Source organism: Carlito syrichta, unplaced genomic scaffold (genome assembly GCF_000164805.1).
Source record: "Carlito syrichta isolate Samal-C Ts95f unplaced genomic scaffold, Tarsius_syrichta-2.0.1 Scaffold305878, whole genome shotgun sequence".
Lineage (NCBI taxonomy): Eukaryota > Metazoa > Chordata > Mammalia > Primates > Tarsiidae > Carlito > Carlito syrichta.
This window is the reverse complement of record NW_007249974.1, coordinates 259479-278620: the sequence shown is the minus strand read 5'-3', so window position 1 is coordinate 278620 and position 19142 is coordinate 259479. Positions and strand designations below refer to the sequence as shown.

At 38.7% G+C, this 19142-nt stretch overlaps 1 protein-coding gene across 2 annotated transcripts in view; it reads left to right on the top strand.

The window, feature by feature from the left end:
- SPRYD7 (SPRY domain containing 7) overlaps positions 1–18205 on the top strand; it is an 18595-nt gene extending 390 nt beyond the window's left edge. Inside the window, exons 2-5 of one of the 2 annotated variants that reach the window (XM_008062899.2) lie at positions 6649–6765; positions 10471–10637; positions 14907–15009; positions 17310–18205. In XM_008062899.2, the coding sequence (XP_008061090.1) occupies positions 6649–6765; positions 10471–10637; positions 14907–15009; positions 17310–17407 (485 nt within the window). In that variant the 3' untranslated portion in view covers positions 17408–18205. The remainder of the gene's footprint in view (positions 1–6648; positions 6766–10470; positions 10638–14906; positions 15010–17309) is intronic. The other variant, XM_008062900.2, reaches the window with a different exon arrangement.
- The last annotated feature ends 937 nt before the right edge of the window (positions 18206–19142 follow it).

The window sequence follows — 19142 nt, the reverse complement described above, 5'->3', positions numbered from 1 at the left end:
CGGCTGGCCGGGGGACCTGCGGGGTCGGAAGGTCGCGCGCCGCCCTCCTCCCGGGCCCGGCCGGCGACGCTGCCCCCGACACCTTGTCGTTTCGCGGATCTCTCCGGACGCGGGCCGACTCCACCAGGGCCCGGCTCTGTGTCGAAGGCTGAGTGGCCCTCTCAGTGCCTGTCATCGGGAGTGGGCGCGTGGACCTCCCATTTCCACGGGAATCTCGGAGCTGCCTCCCGAGGTGTCACGTGTCCCCAGGCGAGCGGAGCGGGGAGTGCGCTGGTACCCCTCCAACAGCGCCCTCCTCTCGCGCCCCACCCAGAACTGCACATTTTCAGAATGCTTTGGGTCGGGTCTTGCTCCTCCTTCTTCTCTGACAGACGGTTGTTTCTCGTTAGCCCCGTCATTTACAGACTGAAGCTTGTTTTATTGGAAGTAAATTTCCTCTCTCTTCCTAAAGTCAAAACACGGCAGATTGCAGAAGCCCCAAGTCACACCTCAGGTCAGGACATGCCAGCTCAACTAAAACCTCCCACTGCCTGACTCCTTAGTCATTGTTAGGAGTGCTGTAATTTCATCTGACTGGCCTCCTCGCAACAGGTCAGGCGGTTACAAAGCAAAACTGCACTTTGGCCCTTTGCATCTGTGTATTGTCTTTCCAGTTCCAACTGACCATATTACTTATCTTAGCATTCTTCCTCTCCCACCATAGCCTCTTTCACCACTTTACTGTTGTTGCTGTTCTTAGACTTTTCCCATATCGTTTCATGCTTCTAGAATGTGGTTCTAGGAGAGATTTCCCAGTATAACTATTTCAGCTAGATTACTGTCCTTTTTGTGGATTATTTTATTCTAACTATACTTCTGCACTTTTGAAGTTTCCCACACCTGTCATTGTCTTAAGCACAGTGCCTTGAAATAAAAAGGCTTTTTTTTTTTTTTTTTGAGTTGGAGTCTTACTCTGTTGCCCAGGCTGGAATGCAGTGGCACACTCACGGCCACCCGAGCGTCGACCTGCTGGGCTTAGGCGATCCTTCCGCTTCCACCTTCCAAGTAGTGGGAACTACCGGCGTGCACTACCACGCCCAGCTAGTTTTCTATTTATTGTAGAGATGAGGTCTCACCAAGTTGCCCAGGCTGGTCTCGAACCCACCTACTCAGGCAGTCCACTCACGTCGGCCTCCCAAAGTGCTGGGATTACAAGCTGAACCACCGAGCCCAGCCTTAAGAAGGCATTTCTTCATGTGGATAACAAAACCTTCTCCTGCCCAGATTCTTTATAATTCTGGAACACTCCACCTATTATATTTCTATTTTTCTAGCACATACTTAGTGTGATAATTCTATACTACCATGTATGTGGGCATTTACTTTTAATTCTTAGATCTTCCAGATGTAGTACAGAGCCTTAATACATATGTAAATTAATATTTTTAAATTATCCATCATCATGTATAGCTAGTGGATGTTCAAATCCTATAATCTCCCTCACCTTACCATTTGAGGATTGAGTAAGATAACATGTAAGGGTTCTGGCTTACTGTCGGACACACAGCAAGCACTCAGGAAACCAGAGCTGTCACTTGCACAAGTCCTGTCAATCGACCTCCCTGTGCTGGATGAGGCCTGGCTCCCAGTGTCCCTCTGTACAACCTGCTGGCAGGACCTCCCAGTGGGTTGTCAGGGCCAGGACATCTGTGCTTTGCTCTCCATTTCCATTTCAGTTACTCATTTACTGAACTGATATTTAATACGTGACTATCAGGTGTTATAAGTGCTGGGAATACAGCAAAAGACAACCGTACATAGTTCCTGCACTTATGATCAGCTTTAGTTCTTTTTCCTGTTTCTACTGCCAGACTCTTGAATTCCTGCAGTCAGTTCTTTACAGTATTCCTTTTCTCTGGCTTCTGTTTTCTCTAGAAAGAACTGGTCAATACTCGTTCCATTGTATTTTTCTTTCTCCAAAGCTATCCAGCAACTATCAGCTACTAATTTCAATGAAGTTAACCTAGTGCCACCCCTGAATTTTCTACCTGCATGGAAGATCTTTTTTTTTTTTAAGTTGGAGTCTCACTCTGTCACCTGGGCTAGAGTGGAGATTAGTGGCATGATTATGGCTCACTGCAGCCTCAGCCTCCTGGGCTTAGGCAATCCTCCTGCCTTGGCCTCCCAAAGTGTTGGGATTACAGGCATGAGCTACTGCACCCAGCCAAGGAAGTTTTTTCTTAACCTATCTTCCATTAATTTCAATCATGTAGGAGCCTGATTTGAATTTGAGTACCTGAATAAAATGAGAGGAAAAGGTTGTTGAGTTAGAAGAAGAGTATGTTTCAAGCATACATTGGTCTTGACTTGAAAATATGTGCACAAGCATTTGGATATGTGGAAGGTTATGTGAATTAGATAACCTAAAGAATTTGATTGCTTTTTTATAAAATAGCCTATACATTTTATTTATTTATTTACTTAGTTTTTTTGAGTCAGAGTCTCACTCTGTTGCCAAGGCTGGAGTACAGTGAAGTAAGCCAGACAGTAAGCCAGACCCCTTACATGTTGTCTTACTCAATCCTCAAATGGTAAGGTGAGATTTGAATATCCACTAGCTATACATGGCCATCACAGCTTCGACCTGCTGGGCTCAGGCTATTCTTCCTTCCAAGTAGATGAAACTACAGGCATGCACCACCACACCTGGCTAATTTTTTTTTTTAATTATTGTAGAGATGAGGTCTCACCAATTTGCCCAGGCTGGTATCGAACCCATGGACTCAGGCAATCCTCTCACCTTGGCCTCCCAAAGTGCTGGGATTATAGACGTGAACCACCATGCCCAGCCAGGCTATGCATTTTGTATCCAAATTATAACTCTTAGGATTGTCACTTATTTTGGTGATGTTCCATTACTTAAAACCATTTTGGAATTCCTGTTGGAATTTTCTGTGGCATTTTCTTCATTAATGCCATATATTCTGCTTTTATTTGTGAATTGACTTTTCAGTAGCTACTCTGAAAGGGATACCACTCATTTAGGAATTTCTAATGGTTTTTAAAACATATTCTAGCTATATTTATAAGGCATTCAGGCTACATGCACATTTGCCTTGACTGTCTAAGCAGTACCAATAATTAATTACACTACACAAATCACATAGATCCAAATACAGAATATCTTTGTACTTAAGGAGAAATAGAATAAGCATAAAGTGATTCCCTGTTAAGTCATAAACACTCCAGAATGTTCTCTGAATATATTCATCTTTCTATATAAAACATCTCAGTACCTAACAATGCTTTGGAGATAAGAAATGATGCGGAAGACGAGAATAATACCATTTTCAGAGTTATTCCTGTGGTTCCAGCTCAGAGCAGACTATATTGAGAGTCTTTTACTACTTCCATTAACTTAGTATCTTAGGATCATATCCAAGATAATAAGCTATCTGCTGTAGAAGCTTGTGATTACAAGGTTTTAGTATGTATAGGGGACCATAGAAAACTGCCAGTTAAGAAAAGCAATACAACTTATTTGCATAATTCTTGGAAATGTGTTCCACTTAGTGCATTTTCAGTTGCAAGTAGTAAAAACTACAATTTAAAATTGTTTAAACAAAGAAGGAAATTTATTGGGTCATGTAACCAAAAAGTATGTCAGCACTGCCTTCAGGAAAGACTCAGTACTGCCAAGAACTTGGTTTCTTTTTACTTACTTCCTCTGCCTTCTGCTGATTATTCCTGAAGACAGGCTTCCATGATCAGTTGCAGCAGATTCCTAGACAATTAGCTTCCTCATTCAGGTCCAGCAAGGATGAGAGTGTCTTTATCCAATTGTTCTCTGCAGAAGTCTTGAGGCTCTCTGACTGTAGTTGGTTACATCATATAACTATTCTTGACTCAATCCACAAAAAATGTGGAGTGCACTGATTGACTTGACCTAGGTCAAATGCTGCACCCCTGAAGCCAGAGATTGAGGCAGCTGCCTTAGAAGTCTTGCTCTCCAGAGGGAAGTCTGTCTGGAAAAGGAGAACAGATGCTATATATCTACCACAAAGTGCTTAGCACAGCATATTCACTCATTATTTCGTTATCAGTTATTTGGTAGCATATGCCAAATATTGTATATGGTCTTTGTCATCAAGGAGGATGCTCTCCAGTTGAAATTACTACAGGCACGTGTGGCAACCAGATGCAAATTATGATTGTTGTTGTTGTTGTTGTTGTTGTTATTTTTTGAGTTGGGATCACACTCTGTCAGCCAAGCTTGAGTGCAGTGGCATGATCATGACAATCGCAGCTCACCACAGCCATGATTTCCTAGCTCAGGCTATCCTTCTGTCTCAGCCTCCCAAGTAGCTGGGACTACAGGCACATGCCACCACACTCAGCTAATTTTTTGGTGGTGGTGGGTTTTTTTTTGTTTGTTTGTTTGTTTTGTAGAGATGAGGTCTCACTATGTTGCCTGGGCTGATTTCAAACTCCTGGGTTTAAGCAATCCTGTCACCTCAGCCTCCCAAAGTGCTGGGGATTACAAACATGAACCACCACACCCAGCATTATTTATAAAGGTACTTTCCCAGAATTGGGGGTTTAACGTTTTTTGTTTTGTTTTGTTTTGTCTTGTTTGTTTTGTTTTTTTTGAGTTGGAGTCTCGCTCTGTCGCCCAGACTGGAGTGCAGTGGCCGCTCCGGGCCACCACAGCCTCGACCTGCTGGGCTCCGGCGATCCTTCCGCCTCAGCCGTCCAAGCAGCTGGAACTACAGGCATGCGCTACCACGCCCAGCTAATTTTTGATTTATTGTAGAGATGAAGTCTCGCTGCCCAGGCGGGTCTCGAACCCGCGGGCTCAGGCAATCCACTCACCTCAGCCTCCCAAAGGTGCGGGATTACAGGCTGAGCCACCAAGCCCGACTTCTTAACGTTTTTTAATTAGAAAAAAATGGAGTCTAATGAATTTTTAACAACCATATAGTATGATCTTAGTTTTACTTTATTTCTCTTTCAAATTAACCAGTTTAGAATTATGACAGAATCTAAAAATTGTTTATTTCTCTTATGTATTTGTCCTAAGTAATTTTTTGTTTAGAATATGAATTCAACCTTTTGTTACTATGCCCTAGTTTTATTTAACCCCTCTGCAGGAGTCCCACCCAGTTCTGGTATCCAGATCTACCTGGCTTGTGCACTTAATACTAGTAAAGTGGTGACATTGGCCAAAGGCTTTGGGAGTTGTATACATCAATGTTATGGACTATTTCTTACATTTTGGAATTATGTTAAGTCTCTTTGTATTCTCTGATAGACATGCTTTCCTAAATCAAGATTTGAAAATGAACTGATACTGAGGTCACTCATCTATAAATGTTTGAGCTAAAACTAAAATTGTCCATGAGAATAAAGTGCATTTAAGGATATTCAAACCTTGTTTACATATTTGCAACGGGACTGGAATAGCAATATTTTTTTTTCCAGAGTTGGGGATCTCACTCTGTCACCCAGACTGGAGTACAGTGGCATGATCATGACAATCATAGCTCACCACAGCCTCCGCCTCCTGGGCTCAGGCAATCCTTTCACCTCACCTGAGTAGCTGGGACTACAGGCACGTGCCACCATGCCTGGCTAATTTTTGATTTATTGTAGAGATGAGGTCACCAAGTTGCCCGGACTGGTCTCGAACCCTTGGGCTCAGGTATTCCTCTTGCCTCCACCTCCCCAAATGCTGTGATTACAGGCGTGAGCCACTGCACCTGGCCATCAACTGGTTTTTAATAGACTGTTTTAATTCATTTGGATAGAATTGAAAACTGTATTGATTTTACTAGACTCTTGAGTTTATGTTTTGGTTTAAATTAAGCGATTTATAAAAGCACATTCATTTATTAGCTAAAAATTAAAGGAATTAGTCTATTTCCACTTTAAAAATGTTTTAAATGTTCAGTATAATTCAGAGCTATTACAGTTTATTGAAACTTGGATTTATGACTGGCCTGTCCCTCTGGGCTTTTCAGAGTACCCCAGACCAGAGTAGACTGTCCTCGAATCATTGCCTGGCCTCTGTGCCCATAGACTGCTGGCACTGAAGTGGGTTACACAGTGGAAAAAAATAATAAAAAAAACAAAAGAAGAAACTGCATAATTAACAAGACTTGTGGCTACACATGAATATTACAAATAAGTGTTCTCGCAGGAAAAAAATAGTGAATTAAATATTTAAAATAATGTATTGATATTTTTACATTTCAAAGTGCATATAATGTCTCTTTTTTTGTGCACTAAGAGTTAGAACTGAACAAAAATAGCCCTAAATTGTTGGATATGAAAATAAAAAACTTGGCTAAGCTCGGTGGCTCACGCTTATAATCCCAGCATTTGGGGAGGCCAAGGTGAGAGGACTGCCTTAGCCCATGGGTTCAAGACCAGCCTGGGCAACTTGGTGAGACCTCATCTCTATGATAAATCAAAAAATTACCCTGCCATGGTGGTTCCAGCTACTTGGAAAGCTGAGGCAGAAGGATCACCTGAGCCCAGCAAGTCGAGGCTGTGGTGGCCGTGAGCGTGCCACTGCACACCAGCCTGGGCAACAGAGTGAGACTCCAACTCAAAAAATAATAAAATAAAATAAAAAACGTTACATGGTATCTGCATTTTTTTGTTTAGGAACAGATGTTGTTATTGTCAAAAATGGAAGAAGAATATGTGGAACAGGAGGTTGTTTAGCCAGTGCACCTTTACATCAGAACAAAAGCTATTTTGAATTCAAAATCCAGTCTACAGGTTGGTATAATGTTATTTTACTATCAGAAGTCTAAGTTTCTTAAATATTAAGAGTAATTTTTAGTATATGAAAAAGATTGAATAGGTAATAAAAAAGTACCACATTCGTACATAGAAGACCTGGGTCTTTTATCTCTTATTGTGTGATCCTGGGTAAACTAGTTCATTTAGTAAACTCGGTGTTTTCCTCATCTATAAATTGGAGATCGCAGGAGCTGCCCTTTCTGCCTCACAGGAACTGTATGTATGAAAGTGTTTTAAAGACAGGACATGCTGCATAGATGTAAAGCACCAGCATTATTAACAAAAATCTAGATGCACCGTCTTAGTTGGTCAAGCATATAAATAACACATACTCTTGCTATTTATCTTAGGATAAAACCCATCTTTTGATCCTGAGTTTCTCTTAACTCTTGTTAAGATACCCTGATTGAGGGAAATCCTTTCAGATCCTCTCCCATTGTGGGAGCTTTCCTATCCTCTCAATAAATTCTGCTTTAAAAAAAAAAAGATACCCTGATTCAGCCAGGGAAGGTGGCTCATGCCTATAATTCCAGCACTTTGGGAGGGTGAGGTGAAAGAATTGCCTGAGCTCACAGGTCCGATACTAGCCTAGGCAACTTGGTGAGACCTCATCTCTACAATAAATCAAAACATTAGCCTGGTGGGTGGCGTGCGCCTCTGGTTCCAGCTACTTGGAAGGATAGGACGGAAGGATCACCTGGGCCCAGTAGGTCGAGACTGCGATGGCTACGAGCATGCCATTGCACTCCAGCCTGGGTGACAGAGTGAGACTCTGACTTAAAAAAAAAAAAACCCTGACTCAGTGTTTTGAAGCAATCATCAGATTTAAAATTCAGATAGAAGTCTAAAGTCTGTATTCTCTTTTCAAAATGTGCTGTTTCATGAATTCGTAGCAATTCTACCAGATAATTATAATAGGTTAGTTAACTTGTGGCAGTGTTGTATATGGCAGTATTGTGTATTGTATTGGAAATTTTTTAGATAAAAGCTTTATACTAGTTCAATACTACATTAGTGATATGCGTACAGAACAGGAGAAGTAGACTAAATGACACCTACTTTTACTCTACTATCCTTGAACGATATAAAATATCCCTCTGGGGCTTATTATCAGAGTACAGTGACACGCTTACAGCCACTGCAGCCCTCAACCTGCTGGGTTCAGGTGATCCCTGTGCCTCAGCCTTCTGAGTAGCTAGAACCACAGGCATGTGCCACCATGCCTGGCTAATTTTTTTATTTACTGTAGAGTTGAGGTCTTGGCCATGTTGCTCAGGCTGGTCTTGAACACCTGCAATCTTCTCGCCTCTACCTCCCAAAGTGCTGGGATTACAGACGTGAGCCACCGCACCTAGCATCTAAGGCTTATTTTCTAAATTAATTTTAAATACTGATTTTCTTGAGTATATGAAATAAATCTGAATCTGTCCTTCATTCCATTATAAATTAGCTCACAGCTGGGCACAGCATCTCATGCCTATAATCCCAGCACTTTGTGAGGTGGAGGTGAGAGGATTACCTGAGCCCACGGGTTCCAGACCAGCATGGGCAACTTGATGAAACTTCAAAAAATTAAAAAATTAGCTGGGTGTGGTGACGCACACCTGTAGTTCAGCTACTTGGAAGGCTGAGGAGGAAGACTCGCCTAAACCCAGCAGGTCGAGGCTGCGGTGGTTGTGAGGGTGCCACTATAATCCAGCCTGGGCACCACAGTGAGACTCCAACTCGAGAAAACTAAATAAATAAATAATAAAATAAATTAGCTCACTGGCTGCAAAATGTGCCTGGTTACTGTACTAAGTTCTCAAGTATAGCATGTTTGTTTCTCAAAAGAAGCAATTTTTTTTTTTTTTAGTCTTAAATCTCTACTCGTTTTTTGCCAATTTTCTGTAAGGGATACTCTCCTCAGTTAAATCCCTAGAAAAAATGAATTGTTGTAGCTTGTAGCATTGATTCTGCAAGGAAAACTTGAGGCAGTCATGCATAGTTCTTTAGGAGGAAGGAGACTGTAGAACTCTGTCTACAAGTGAGTGTTGTCCTGTGATCACCTCCTGTCACTCTCACAATTGTCTCACTTTGGAAGATAAAGTATAAGACCAGATTATTTAGGAGGCCAAGACAGTGAAGTCCAGACACACAACTTTCTTTTTTTTTCTTTCTTTTCTTTTTTATTTTTTTGAGTTGGAGTCTCACTCTTATTGCCCAGGCTGGAGTGCAGTGGCGTGATCATGGGCTCAGGCAGTCCTTCTGCCTCAGCCTCCTGAATAGCTGGAACTGCAGCTCTACCATGGTGTGCCACCATGCCCAAGTAATTTTTTTTTGGTAGAGACAAGGTCTCACTATTTTGCCTAGTCTGATCTCAAACTCCTGGGCTCAAGCAATCCTTCTGGACGTGAACCACCATTCCCAGACCAGACACACAGCTTTCTGATGGTCTCACTCAATCCAAAAAAAATTGATTGGCAACATGATCTTTAAGCCTTCTTCCATTTATAATTTTTCCTAATTTTGATAAAAACTGAAAAGATAGGCCAGGCGCAGAAGCTCATGCCTGTAATCCCAGCACTTTGGTAGACTGAGGCAGGAGGATTGCTTGAGCCCAGGAGTTCGAGACCAACCTGGGCAACAAAGCGAGACCCAGTATTAAAAAAAAAAAAAAAATTAACTGGGCGTGGTGGTACACGCCTGTAGTCCCAGCTATTCAGGAGGCTGAGGCAGGAGGCTCACCTGGGCCCAGGAAGTCGAGGCTGCTGTGAGCCATGATCATGCCACTTCTTAGGTGACAGAGTAAGACCCTGACTCAAAACCAAAACAAAACTAGCAGGAAACCATTTGAGACAAAAATCCGTATTTTGGGGTATTCTGTTTGGTTGGTTAAGAGGAGAGCCGCTTGCTCCCAAATCAGCTTGGACCCAAAGGCTTTAAACTTTACCAACTTAAGGTGTTGGATAGAAAATTATTTTACACATTATCATTAATTTTTTTCTCTCCATGATATTGCTCATGACATATGTTACTTGTCACTCATTAAAGCTGTAAAAACTGAAGTCAATGTTTTCCCACTTCTGAGAGGTAGAGCTTGAAATAAAACTCCAGGCCATTTAATTTCACTGTGAGACTTTTGAAAAATCTTTTTAGAGAAGAAGCAGCAGAATGAAAATAGTTAGCGTTTTTTGAATACTTGCTGTGTGCTTGCCCATTTTGGGGGACTACTTAACACTATTCTACATGCTTCACCTGGATTATCTCGGTCTATCTTTTCATTATCTTGTGAGGTGAGTACTGTTAGAATCCACAGTTCACGGGTGAGGGAAAGAGAGAGGTTAAGTAATTTGCCCAAGATGACATGGCTACTTATGTATAATAGGTTAGTTAACTTATGACAGTATTGTTCATGGCAGTATTGTATATTGTACTGGAATGGATACATGGATTATGGATCTAATCCTCAGCACAATTCCAAGGCTGCTCTCTTATCTCCTGGACCACATACATCTGTACAGAACATAGCACAGCTCATTCTAATAAAACTACTTTTAAAAGAGGATTTTTTTAAAAAGATTAATGAAAAACTTTAGTAATGGCATTTCTTTTAAAAATAGTTTACACACCTTTTAAAATGACTCCATTTATAGTGGTATTCTTCAGATTCTGGGAGCATTTAAACTATTATATTTTTAGGAATCTGGGGTATTGGTGTTGCAACTCAGAAAGTTAACTTGAATCAGATTCCCCTTGGCCGAGACGTGCACAGTCTGGTGATGAGAAATGATGGAGCCCTGTACCACAACAATGAAGAGAAAAACAGGCTGCCAGCAAACAGCCTTCCCCAGGAGGGAGATGTGGTGGTGAGTGCCCTAGTGGAGTTGCTTTCCACTGTCCATTATTAAGCTTGAACTGCTGTTAGTATATACAGTCTGGCCTGGGAGTTGGTGGTTTGAATCTGAAAGCACTGGGTTTGGATCTCATGAGATGGTGCATTTTCCAAAGAGGGCCCTTGGTGCAGAGGTTGCTGCCTCACCTACCTCTGACTTTTCCTTTTAGAGCTGCCACTGGCCAGGAAAATCAGGGTGAGCCTTTATTTCCACTGTAGGGAGTTAATGACAGATTGGCTACTGACCAACATTTCCTGCTTCTCTCACATTAGAGAAACCTTGGCCCACAGTTTTTAAAGTTTTTTGACACATATTAGAAGATGTGAGGTGTCTTTGATACTGGATATCTCTTAGAGAAATTTTCACATTTGTTACTTGATTTGTTATAAACTTCTATTAGAGAATTACAGCATTTTATCAGAAGAAGTGGTTTTTACTAAACTTAATCTAATTAAAATCTTCAAAGAATAGGACTGAAAAATTCTAAAGTTTGTTTATAGAAAAGCTTTTTTTAGAAAACAAGATAGTATCACTTCTCAGCCTTTTGGCCAAGGTCAAGTGTAGAAAGCGGAAGATCGTAAAAGTTACATGTTATTAAGATGTTTCTGTTTTTACTTCCAGCTGGCTATATTTAACTCTGTACCAAAGCTACCATGTTGAAAATGTAATCCAGAGATCCCTTTCTGTCTTTTCCAGACACTTCCTCTCACACTGCCTTATCCAAAATCCTCATCCACTGGGTTCAGGCCGTTAGCTATTGATTGAGAACAGAGTCCTAGAGCCACCTTGAGCCAAGGTGCCCTTGTACACAGAACCTTGAGTTTCCAGCTCTGATATCAAGTTGAAAGGTGTCGATGAATAATGAGGGAAAGTTTCTAATAATAAGATGACACAGACACGTTAAATCCAAGTTGATGAATTAAAAAAGGATACAGAATTTTAGAAAGAATGAAGAAAGGTATGGAAATTAAGGTTTTTAATTATGATCTGATCTTCTCTTTTCTGCCATTTAAAAAATATGAACAACAATAAGTTTTTAATTGTTGGATACTTTTTTCCTAAATTGACTAAAGAAAAAAATGAGACAAAAGGCATAAACCATTTTTAAAATCTGTCCTACCCTGTTCTTCTTTTGGAATACTTGGTTCTGTATTTATAGATCACTGCCAGATGTCCATAATATGGAACATCTTATTCACATGGTTATTTCTTGAAAAAAAATCCTGACGTCAAGTTGATGCTGTCAACCTGTTTACACTAAAAGATGAAACTCAAACATAAGAAAGGATAATCAGTAACATGTTTTTCTTTGTTGATGTACTGGACTTCTACCTTGTGTTATTCTTGCCTTCCTCTCTCATTCATGGAGATGACTAATACCACAATTTGACAGACTTGAGAATGCATTTTAGTTAGCATTATTAAGTTAGACTTTGAGTTTTCATGCTTATTGTAATAAAAGTAGAACTAAAAATATGAAATATATACAGCGTCAAGAAAAGTAAAACATTCCCCTGCCATATTAACTTTATCTTCCTAGTTTTACCAAATTTTACCAAATTGTTGACAGTGGCATAGGAAAAGTAGGATGGATTGTAAGACAGGAGAAACATTCTCATAAGTTTAGAATTTCATTTCAGGCAATGCACAGTTCTCTGAGGAAAAATTTTAAAAAAATAAGTTCTTAATGTCTAACCAAATGATTATATGATTATATTCAGACAATAATCATACAGTACCTGCATGATTTACTACAGAACTAGGAAGGCATACATGAAGTAGTTTATGATTATTTTTTTCCTTTATACAGAGTTTTGAAAAGTACAAATTTCATTCTAAAAATGCATTTTTCAGTTTAATTTTATAGAATTTTTATAAGCATTCTGGGTAATAAGTATAATAATAACAAATACTTCTGTAGCACTTTTTTTTTTCTGAGTCAGAGTCTTACTCTGTCATACAGGCTGGAATGCAGTTGGCACGTTCATGGTCACCACAACCTTGACCTGCTGATCTCAGGCAATCCTTCTACCTCAGCCTTCCAAGTAGCTGAAACCACAGGCATGCGCCACCATGCCCAGCTAATTTTTTGATTTATTGTAGAGATGAGGTCTCGCCATGTTGCTCAGGCTGGTCTCAAACTCCTGAACTTAGGCAGTCATCTTGCCTCTGCCTCCGAAAGTGTTGGGATTACAGGCATGAACACCGCGCCTGGCTTCATAGCATTTATAATGGGCCAGACACTGTCCTAAGTGCCTGGCAGGGATTAAATTTTTTAATGTCATATGACCTTATAAAATAGGAAGTATTAATACCCCATTTTACAGATTAGGAGAAGTTAAGTAACGTCTTTATGAGGGTGATTAAAAGATTATAGTTCAGGCAGTCTTGTTTCAGAATCTGTTCACTAAACATGCACACAATTACTGATAAATGCATAGAACATATAGGATGTTTTGGTATCATTACGGCAAACTCAAACACAGTTTCTTGATCCTAGAATAGATTAGGTAAGAAAATACTTGAACTAAACTTCTGGGAAAGTTTCACATCCTTCCTTACTTTTTGCATTGTGTTGGGATCTACTGTTAAGTGTCACGCTTGGGTTTAAAATGTACTTGCTTGCAGTGGGTTGTGCTACCCCTGGGTGATGAAGAGTACCTGAATTACAACCTGCTGGTCTGAATTGCTAGATTTCTGACAGTCCCATAAAAACAGTAACATGCTTAATTTTTCATGTAACTTCATTTTTATCTTTTAAATGAAAACAGACCTCTTCATTAGAAAAGCTAATCCCAGCCATCAGTTAGCTTTATTATTATATATAAACTCATAAACTAAAATTTTAAAAAGGCAATCCATTTACTGTTCATCTTTCTCAATATCCCTTCGTTGTTAATAATTGTTTAACCTAACCCTGGCTTTGCTAAGAATTGAGGAGAACTTTTTTTTTTTTTTTTGAGTCAGATTCTCTCTCTGTTGCCCAGGCTGAAGTGCAGTGGCACACTCACGGCCACCCCAGCGTTGATCTGCTGGGCTCCGGCAATCCTTCTGCCTCAGCCTGAGGAGAATCTTTTACGGCACCTATCACTTTGGCTTCTCTGGGCTTTTGCTGTCTTACTTGTAAAGAGAGAGACTACATGGACTATATCATCTTTTTCTATCTCTGAAAGGCTTTGAAGTTGATCGAATTGATCCACAGTCAGAAATCTAGAAATCCTTGAAGGGAATTGCTTCTTGATCTGTGATGGTTTCTCTGCGAAAGATCTCTGCTGTCTATTCTTAATTCTTCAAGGGAAAGATCTCTTTTTGTCATCAGTTAGTAACTATTATATAAAATTTTAAAGAGACGTAGTGTGACATGGTGATTAAGAGCAAGGATTATGAAGCCATATTGCATGGGTCTAAGTCTTCCACTCCTAGCTGTACAGCCTTCGGTAAATTACTTAACCTTCCTGTGCTTTTGCTACCTTATCAGCAAAATGTGACTAATAATACTATCTTGTTGAGAACTAAATGAGTTAATATGAAATACCTGGAATAGTGCTTGCTATATATTATGGGCTAAGTGTTTTCCAGCATCTTAATAATTATTATTACTAATCTGGGATTTTTTTTACCATCAATAATGTACATTTAAAAAAGTCTTTTGAGTTATTTTTCTATTTTTTACCTTGATCCTAATTACCAATTATATTGTAAACATCAGCTTTACCTTGGTATTACATAATATATTTGAAACCAAGGTAAAGAGATATGGTAACATGTAATTTTTTCTTGGAAATGAGTTCTATAAAGACATTTCTTCACAACTTAAAAACAGTGACAGGTAGTAAACCCTACTGATGAAAACCTCATGGTTCTGCCCCCATCATAAGATCAAATTCTGTAGAGAGAAAACAGTGTTTTCTCTGTGAGTTTAGGAGGCCTCTCTGTTCATAGTATGCAGTACTCACATCATCTTAATATTCAAAATATGAAATCCAGTTTATTCATTGTAATAATAGGATTTAGACTGTTGGCTTTGTTTTACCTTTATTATGGACTCTTGTGATTTTTACCCGACATTTTCCCTCCTTATAATCACTGCTAATTATTTTTAACTCAGTTCTACCAAATTATAAACCCTTGATGAAAACTATTATGACCCTATGTTTAGTTTTTTGTGTTTGCATACTTCCCAATCAGTGCTTTCTGTCTATCCAGGTTTTTAATGGAACATTTATATTTCTTCCTTCATAGGGTATTACATATGACCATGTAGAATTAAATGTATATTTGAATGGAAAAAACATGCATTGTCCAGCATCAGGTATACGAGGAACAGTGTATCCAGTTGTTTATGGTAAGCTAAAATATTTCTAATGTTTTACTAGATATATGTTAACTTTTGGTTGGTATGTATATTAATTTTATAACTCTCATTCAGAAGTCTGGACTAGTTGTTAATAAGGACATTATTATATAAGATGTATTCAGTAGGGTATTACAGTTCCATTTTGCAGAATTAGGGTAGTTTTTATTCCCCCCATATTAAAAAAAACTTGCTAAATACAATTATTATACTTCAATGTGTAGTAACTATACTTCCTTTTTCCTCTTGTCATCTCATATTTTAGAAAGTTTCGAAAAGCTTTACTGAATTTTCAAAGCTTTTTCTGCAAGTTATTAGGAAGGATTAGATGACCAGGAAGTGTAATTATAAAGACTATTTTGGGCTGGACACTGTGGCTCACACCTGTAATCCCAGCATTTTGGGAAGCCAAGGCAAGAGGATTGCCTGAGCCCAGGAGTTCAAGACCAGCTTGAGCAGCATGGCAAGGCCTCATCTCTACAATAAATCAAAACTTTGCTAGGCATAGTGGTGCACCTATAGTTCCAGCTACTTGGAAGTCTGAGGCAGAAGAATTGTCTGAGCCCAACAGGTTGAGGCTGTTGTAGTGGCTGTGATCATGCCACCACACTCCAGCCTGAGTAATAGAGACGCCGAATCCAAAAAAAAAAAAAAAAAAGAATATTTTGGAAGTAAGGATGGAAATGTTATGTAGATTGAACATTTAATTACTTTTTATAAAATTATCTAAATGTTAAAGCTCTCCTGAGAGAAACTGTGTCTTAGAATAGTTTCATGTTGGTTGCTTTGCTTTTGATAGCCATATAAGTGCTATGATTTTCTGTGCAAGTGTGTCCCTCCAAGAATCATGTAACTTAAGAAATGACTATATAGACTTAATTATGTTAATTTTTATTATAAAAAGCTTCAAATGTGTACAGAAGTAAAGAGAATAATGTAATAAACCCTTATCTGCCCATAACCAGCATCAAGCAGTTATCACCTGAGGTCTCATTTATACCCCATGCTGCATCTGCTCCTCACTTCTACTCCTTGGATTGTTTTGAGGCAAATGCCATTTTGTCATTTTTATTAATAAATATGTGTATCTGTAAGAAATATGGTTTCTATCTCTTTTTTTAAAAAAACCCTGCAATGCCTTTATAATTATAATTCTGCTTTATTTTTTATGTTATAAACTTTAAATCAACATGTTATAAACTTTAAATGATTTTTCTACCTCTGGTTTTAATCTAAAAATATAAGTTTTCTCATTTAATACTTTAAATTCTTAAATTTGGGTTATAATAAAACTTAATTTTTTATAGTAACTTTCTATGTAGTGGTATTAGTGATTATATACTGGGACGTCAGAAAAGTATACAATAACAAATACAAATATTTAATAATATGATAACAACCAAAGCTTGTGATTTACTTTTTAGTTAAGGTTTTCATTAGTCTTCTTTTCTCCTAAAACTACTATTCACTGGTAACTTCATGAATGTCAAATCCAGTATTTAAATTTTTTTCTGCATTTGTCATGAAATATGAAGTATATAATAATACACATTAAACATATATGTGCAGTTTAACAACTAGCTGTCAAGGGAACACCCACATCATTGCCAGTTAGGTCATGAAATAGAATATTTTCGGTGGCTCAGATGCAGCCCCGGCCACAACTGCATCCTCACCCCAGGAATAATCACTATTTGACAGTAATGTTCATTATCTGCTTGCTTTGCATTATGGTGGTGCTTTGTTTTGTTTTGTTATCACTGGGGTCAAGGTAATAAACATATTTATCACCCCAAGAGTTTCCTTCTGCTCCTGTATCCTTCCCACTCACCTTTCTCCACCCTCGCCCCAACTAGGAAACCACTGATCTACTCTGTCACTGCAGATTATCAACCTGCATTTTCTAGAGTATTACATAGAGAGAATTATACAGTTCTCATTTTTTTTTGTCTGACTTCTTTCACTTAGCATAATTATTTTAAGATTCAACCATGTTATAGCATGTATCCATAGTTTTTACTGCTGCATAGTAAGTTCATTCTGGGCATAATCACTATTTCTTTATCCTTTCACAAGTTGATGAATTTTAGGGTTTTCAGTTTAGGGCCATTACAAATAAAGCTGCTATGAATATTTGTGTACAAGATCATGTTTTGTAATGTGGACAGCAAATGTGTTTATTTGTATTCCCTATTAATATTATAGTATTATGGAGACCATTTATAATTATGTATTCATTCAAATTAAGGCATTCATTTCTAATTTATCTTCTTTCTTTTTCTGTTCCCTAGTTGATGACAGTGCAATTTTGGATTGCCAGTTCAGTGAATTTTATCATACTCCTCCACCTGGTTTTGAAAAAATATTATTTGAACAGCAGATCTTCTGAATGTGTTTGTTTTTGAAACTTGTATTTCTGTACTGTTAAAAGTGTTTTTCATTAATAAAGCTTTACCTGACCTATAGATGAAAATATATTCTTAAAGATATGCTTGTTAATCCTGTCTAAGAAACCTGTGTATTCATTATAACACCCTGAAGTTGTGATTTAAAATACTTACATTTTGTGAAATAAAAATCACCATTTGGGCAGTTTATTTAATTCTTACTTAAATAAATATAACTATGGATTTAATTAACAGTATTACATGGCTGTATATATGTATATATACACACAGATAGAAGATATTTAAAAAAGAATCTTACATGATATATTTGTTTTGATAGAGATGTAGAGTGGGGTTTTCTTTCATTCTGAAGTTTAGACCTCAACTATTTTAAGTCTGCAGTTCAATAATTTTGCATTTCAGTGTCCTTTTTTATATAGTCTAACAAAGTGAGAAATTCATATTGTTGGCAGCATTTATTTTTGGCAGTCTATTTACTGTATACTGTACCACTTTTCTTAAAACCTAAATTACATATTTTATTGTGTAATGTCTTTGTTTTTGATATGCATTGTGAGAGGAGATTAACATCTTAGTAATTGTCAGAACATTTTGTTGAAAACCATCATGCTGTGTTACTTCAATTTCACAGTGAGTGGTGGTTGATTAGTAGTGTACACTGGCAGACATTTAGAATAGTGTGGTGCTTTAAGCTTACATTTAAATGAGACTCTTCTTTTAAGGACTTCAAATATGTGTTTTCTGTAAGGAATAATAAAATAGTTATAATTAAGAAATAGTATTATTCTAAGCCCATTCTTCCTGTTTTGGTAATTATACAGTAAATTCACTTCACCCTTGATTATTTCAGAAGTTCAGCGATAAGTGAGTCCTTTCCATGACCCTGAGCTTTGCCCAGTTTCCAGTAAGAACTATGGGCTGGGCATGGTGGCTCAAGCCTGTAATCCCAGCATTCTGGGAGGCCAAGGTGAGAGGACTGCCTGAGCCCATGGGTTCGAGACCAGCCTGGGCAACTTGGCAAGACCTGTCTCCACAATAAATCAACAGCAACAAAAAATAGCCAGGTGTGGTGCCACATGCCTGTAGTTCTAGCTCCTTGGAAGGCTGAGGCGGAAGGATCACCTGTACCCAGCAGGTCAAGGCTGTGACAGCCGTAAGTGTGCCACTGCACTCCAGCCTGGACGACAGAGTGAGACTCTGTCTCAAAAAAAAAAAGAATCGCTTCTTTAGTTAATACCTGCTGACCTGAACCTAAGCATGCTGACTGAACTGGATACATCTGCAGGTACATTCTCTCTTTCCAGATGAGTAACAATACAGCATATCACTCCTTTTATCAATGAGAAGCAGTATATTGTGCTAGAAAAACACGAGTGTGAGAAGCAGATCTGAGTTGTGGTTTTGCTGCATAATCACCTCAAATGAGCGCCTCAGTCTCTCTGGGCCCAGATTCCCCATTTATAAAAGAAGTAATCATACTGACTTGATAAGATTCTATAATTAGTTAAATAAGGTAATGTTTCTAAAACACTTTAATCATTGTGTCACTTAAGGCATGTAGTTTTCTTGTTGATGCTAAAGCAAGGGTTTTCCTAGTGTGCCACAGACCAGGAGCATCAGCATCTCCTGGGAAACTATTGGAAATGGACCCTCTTGGGGTCAAATCACAAACCGCAGGGGTTAGTACCCTGGACTGGTAAAGGATTCCTTCAGGTG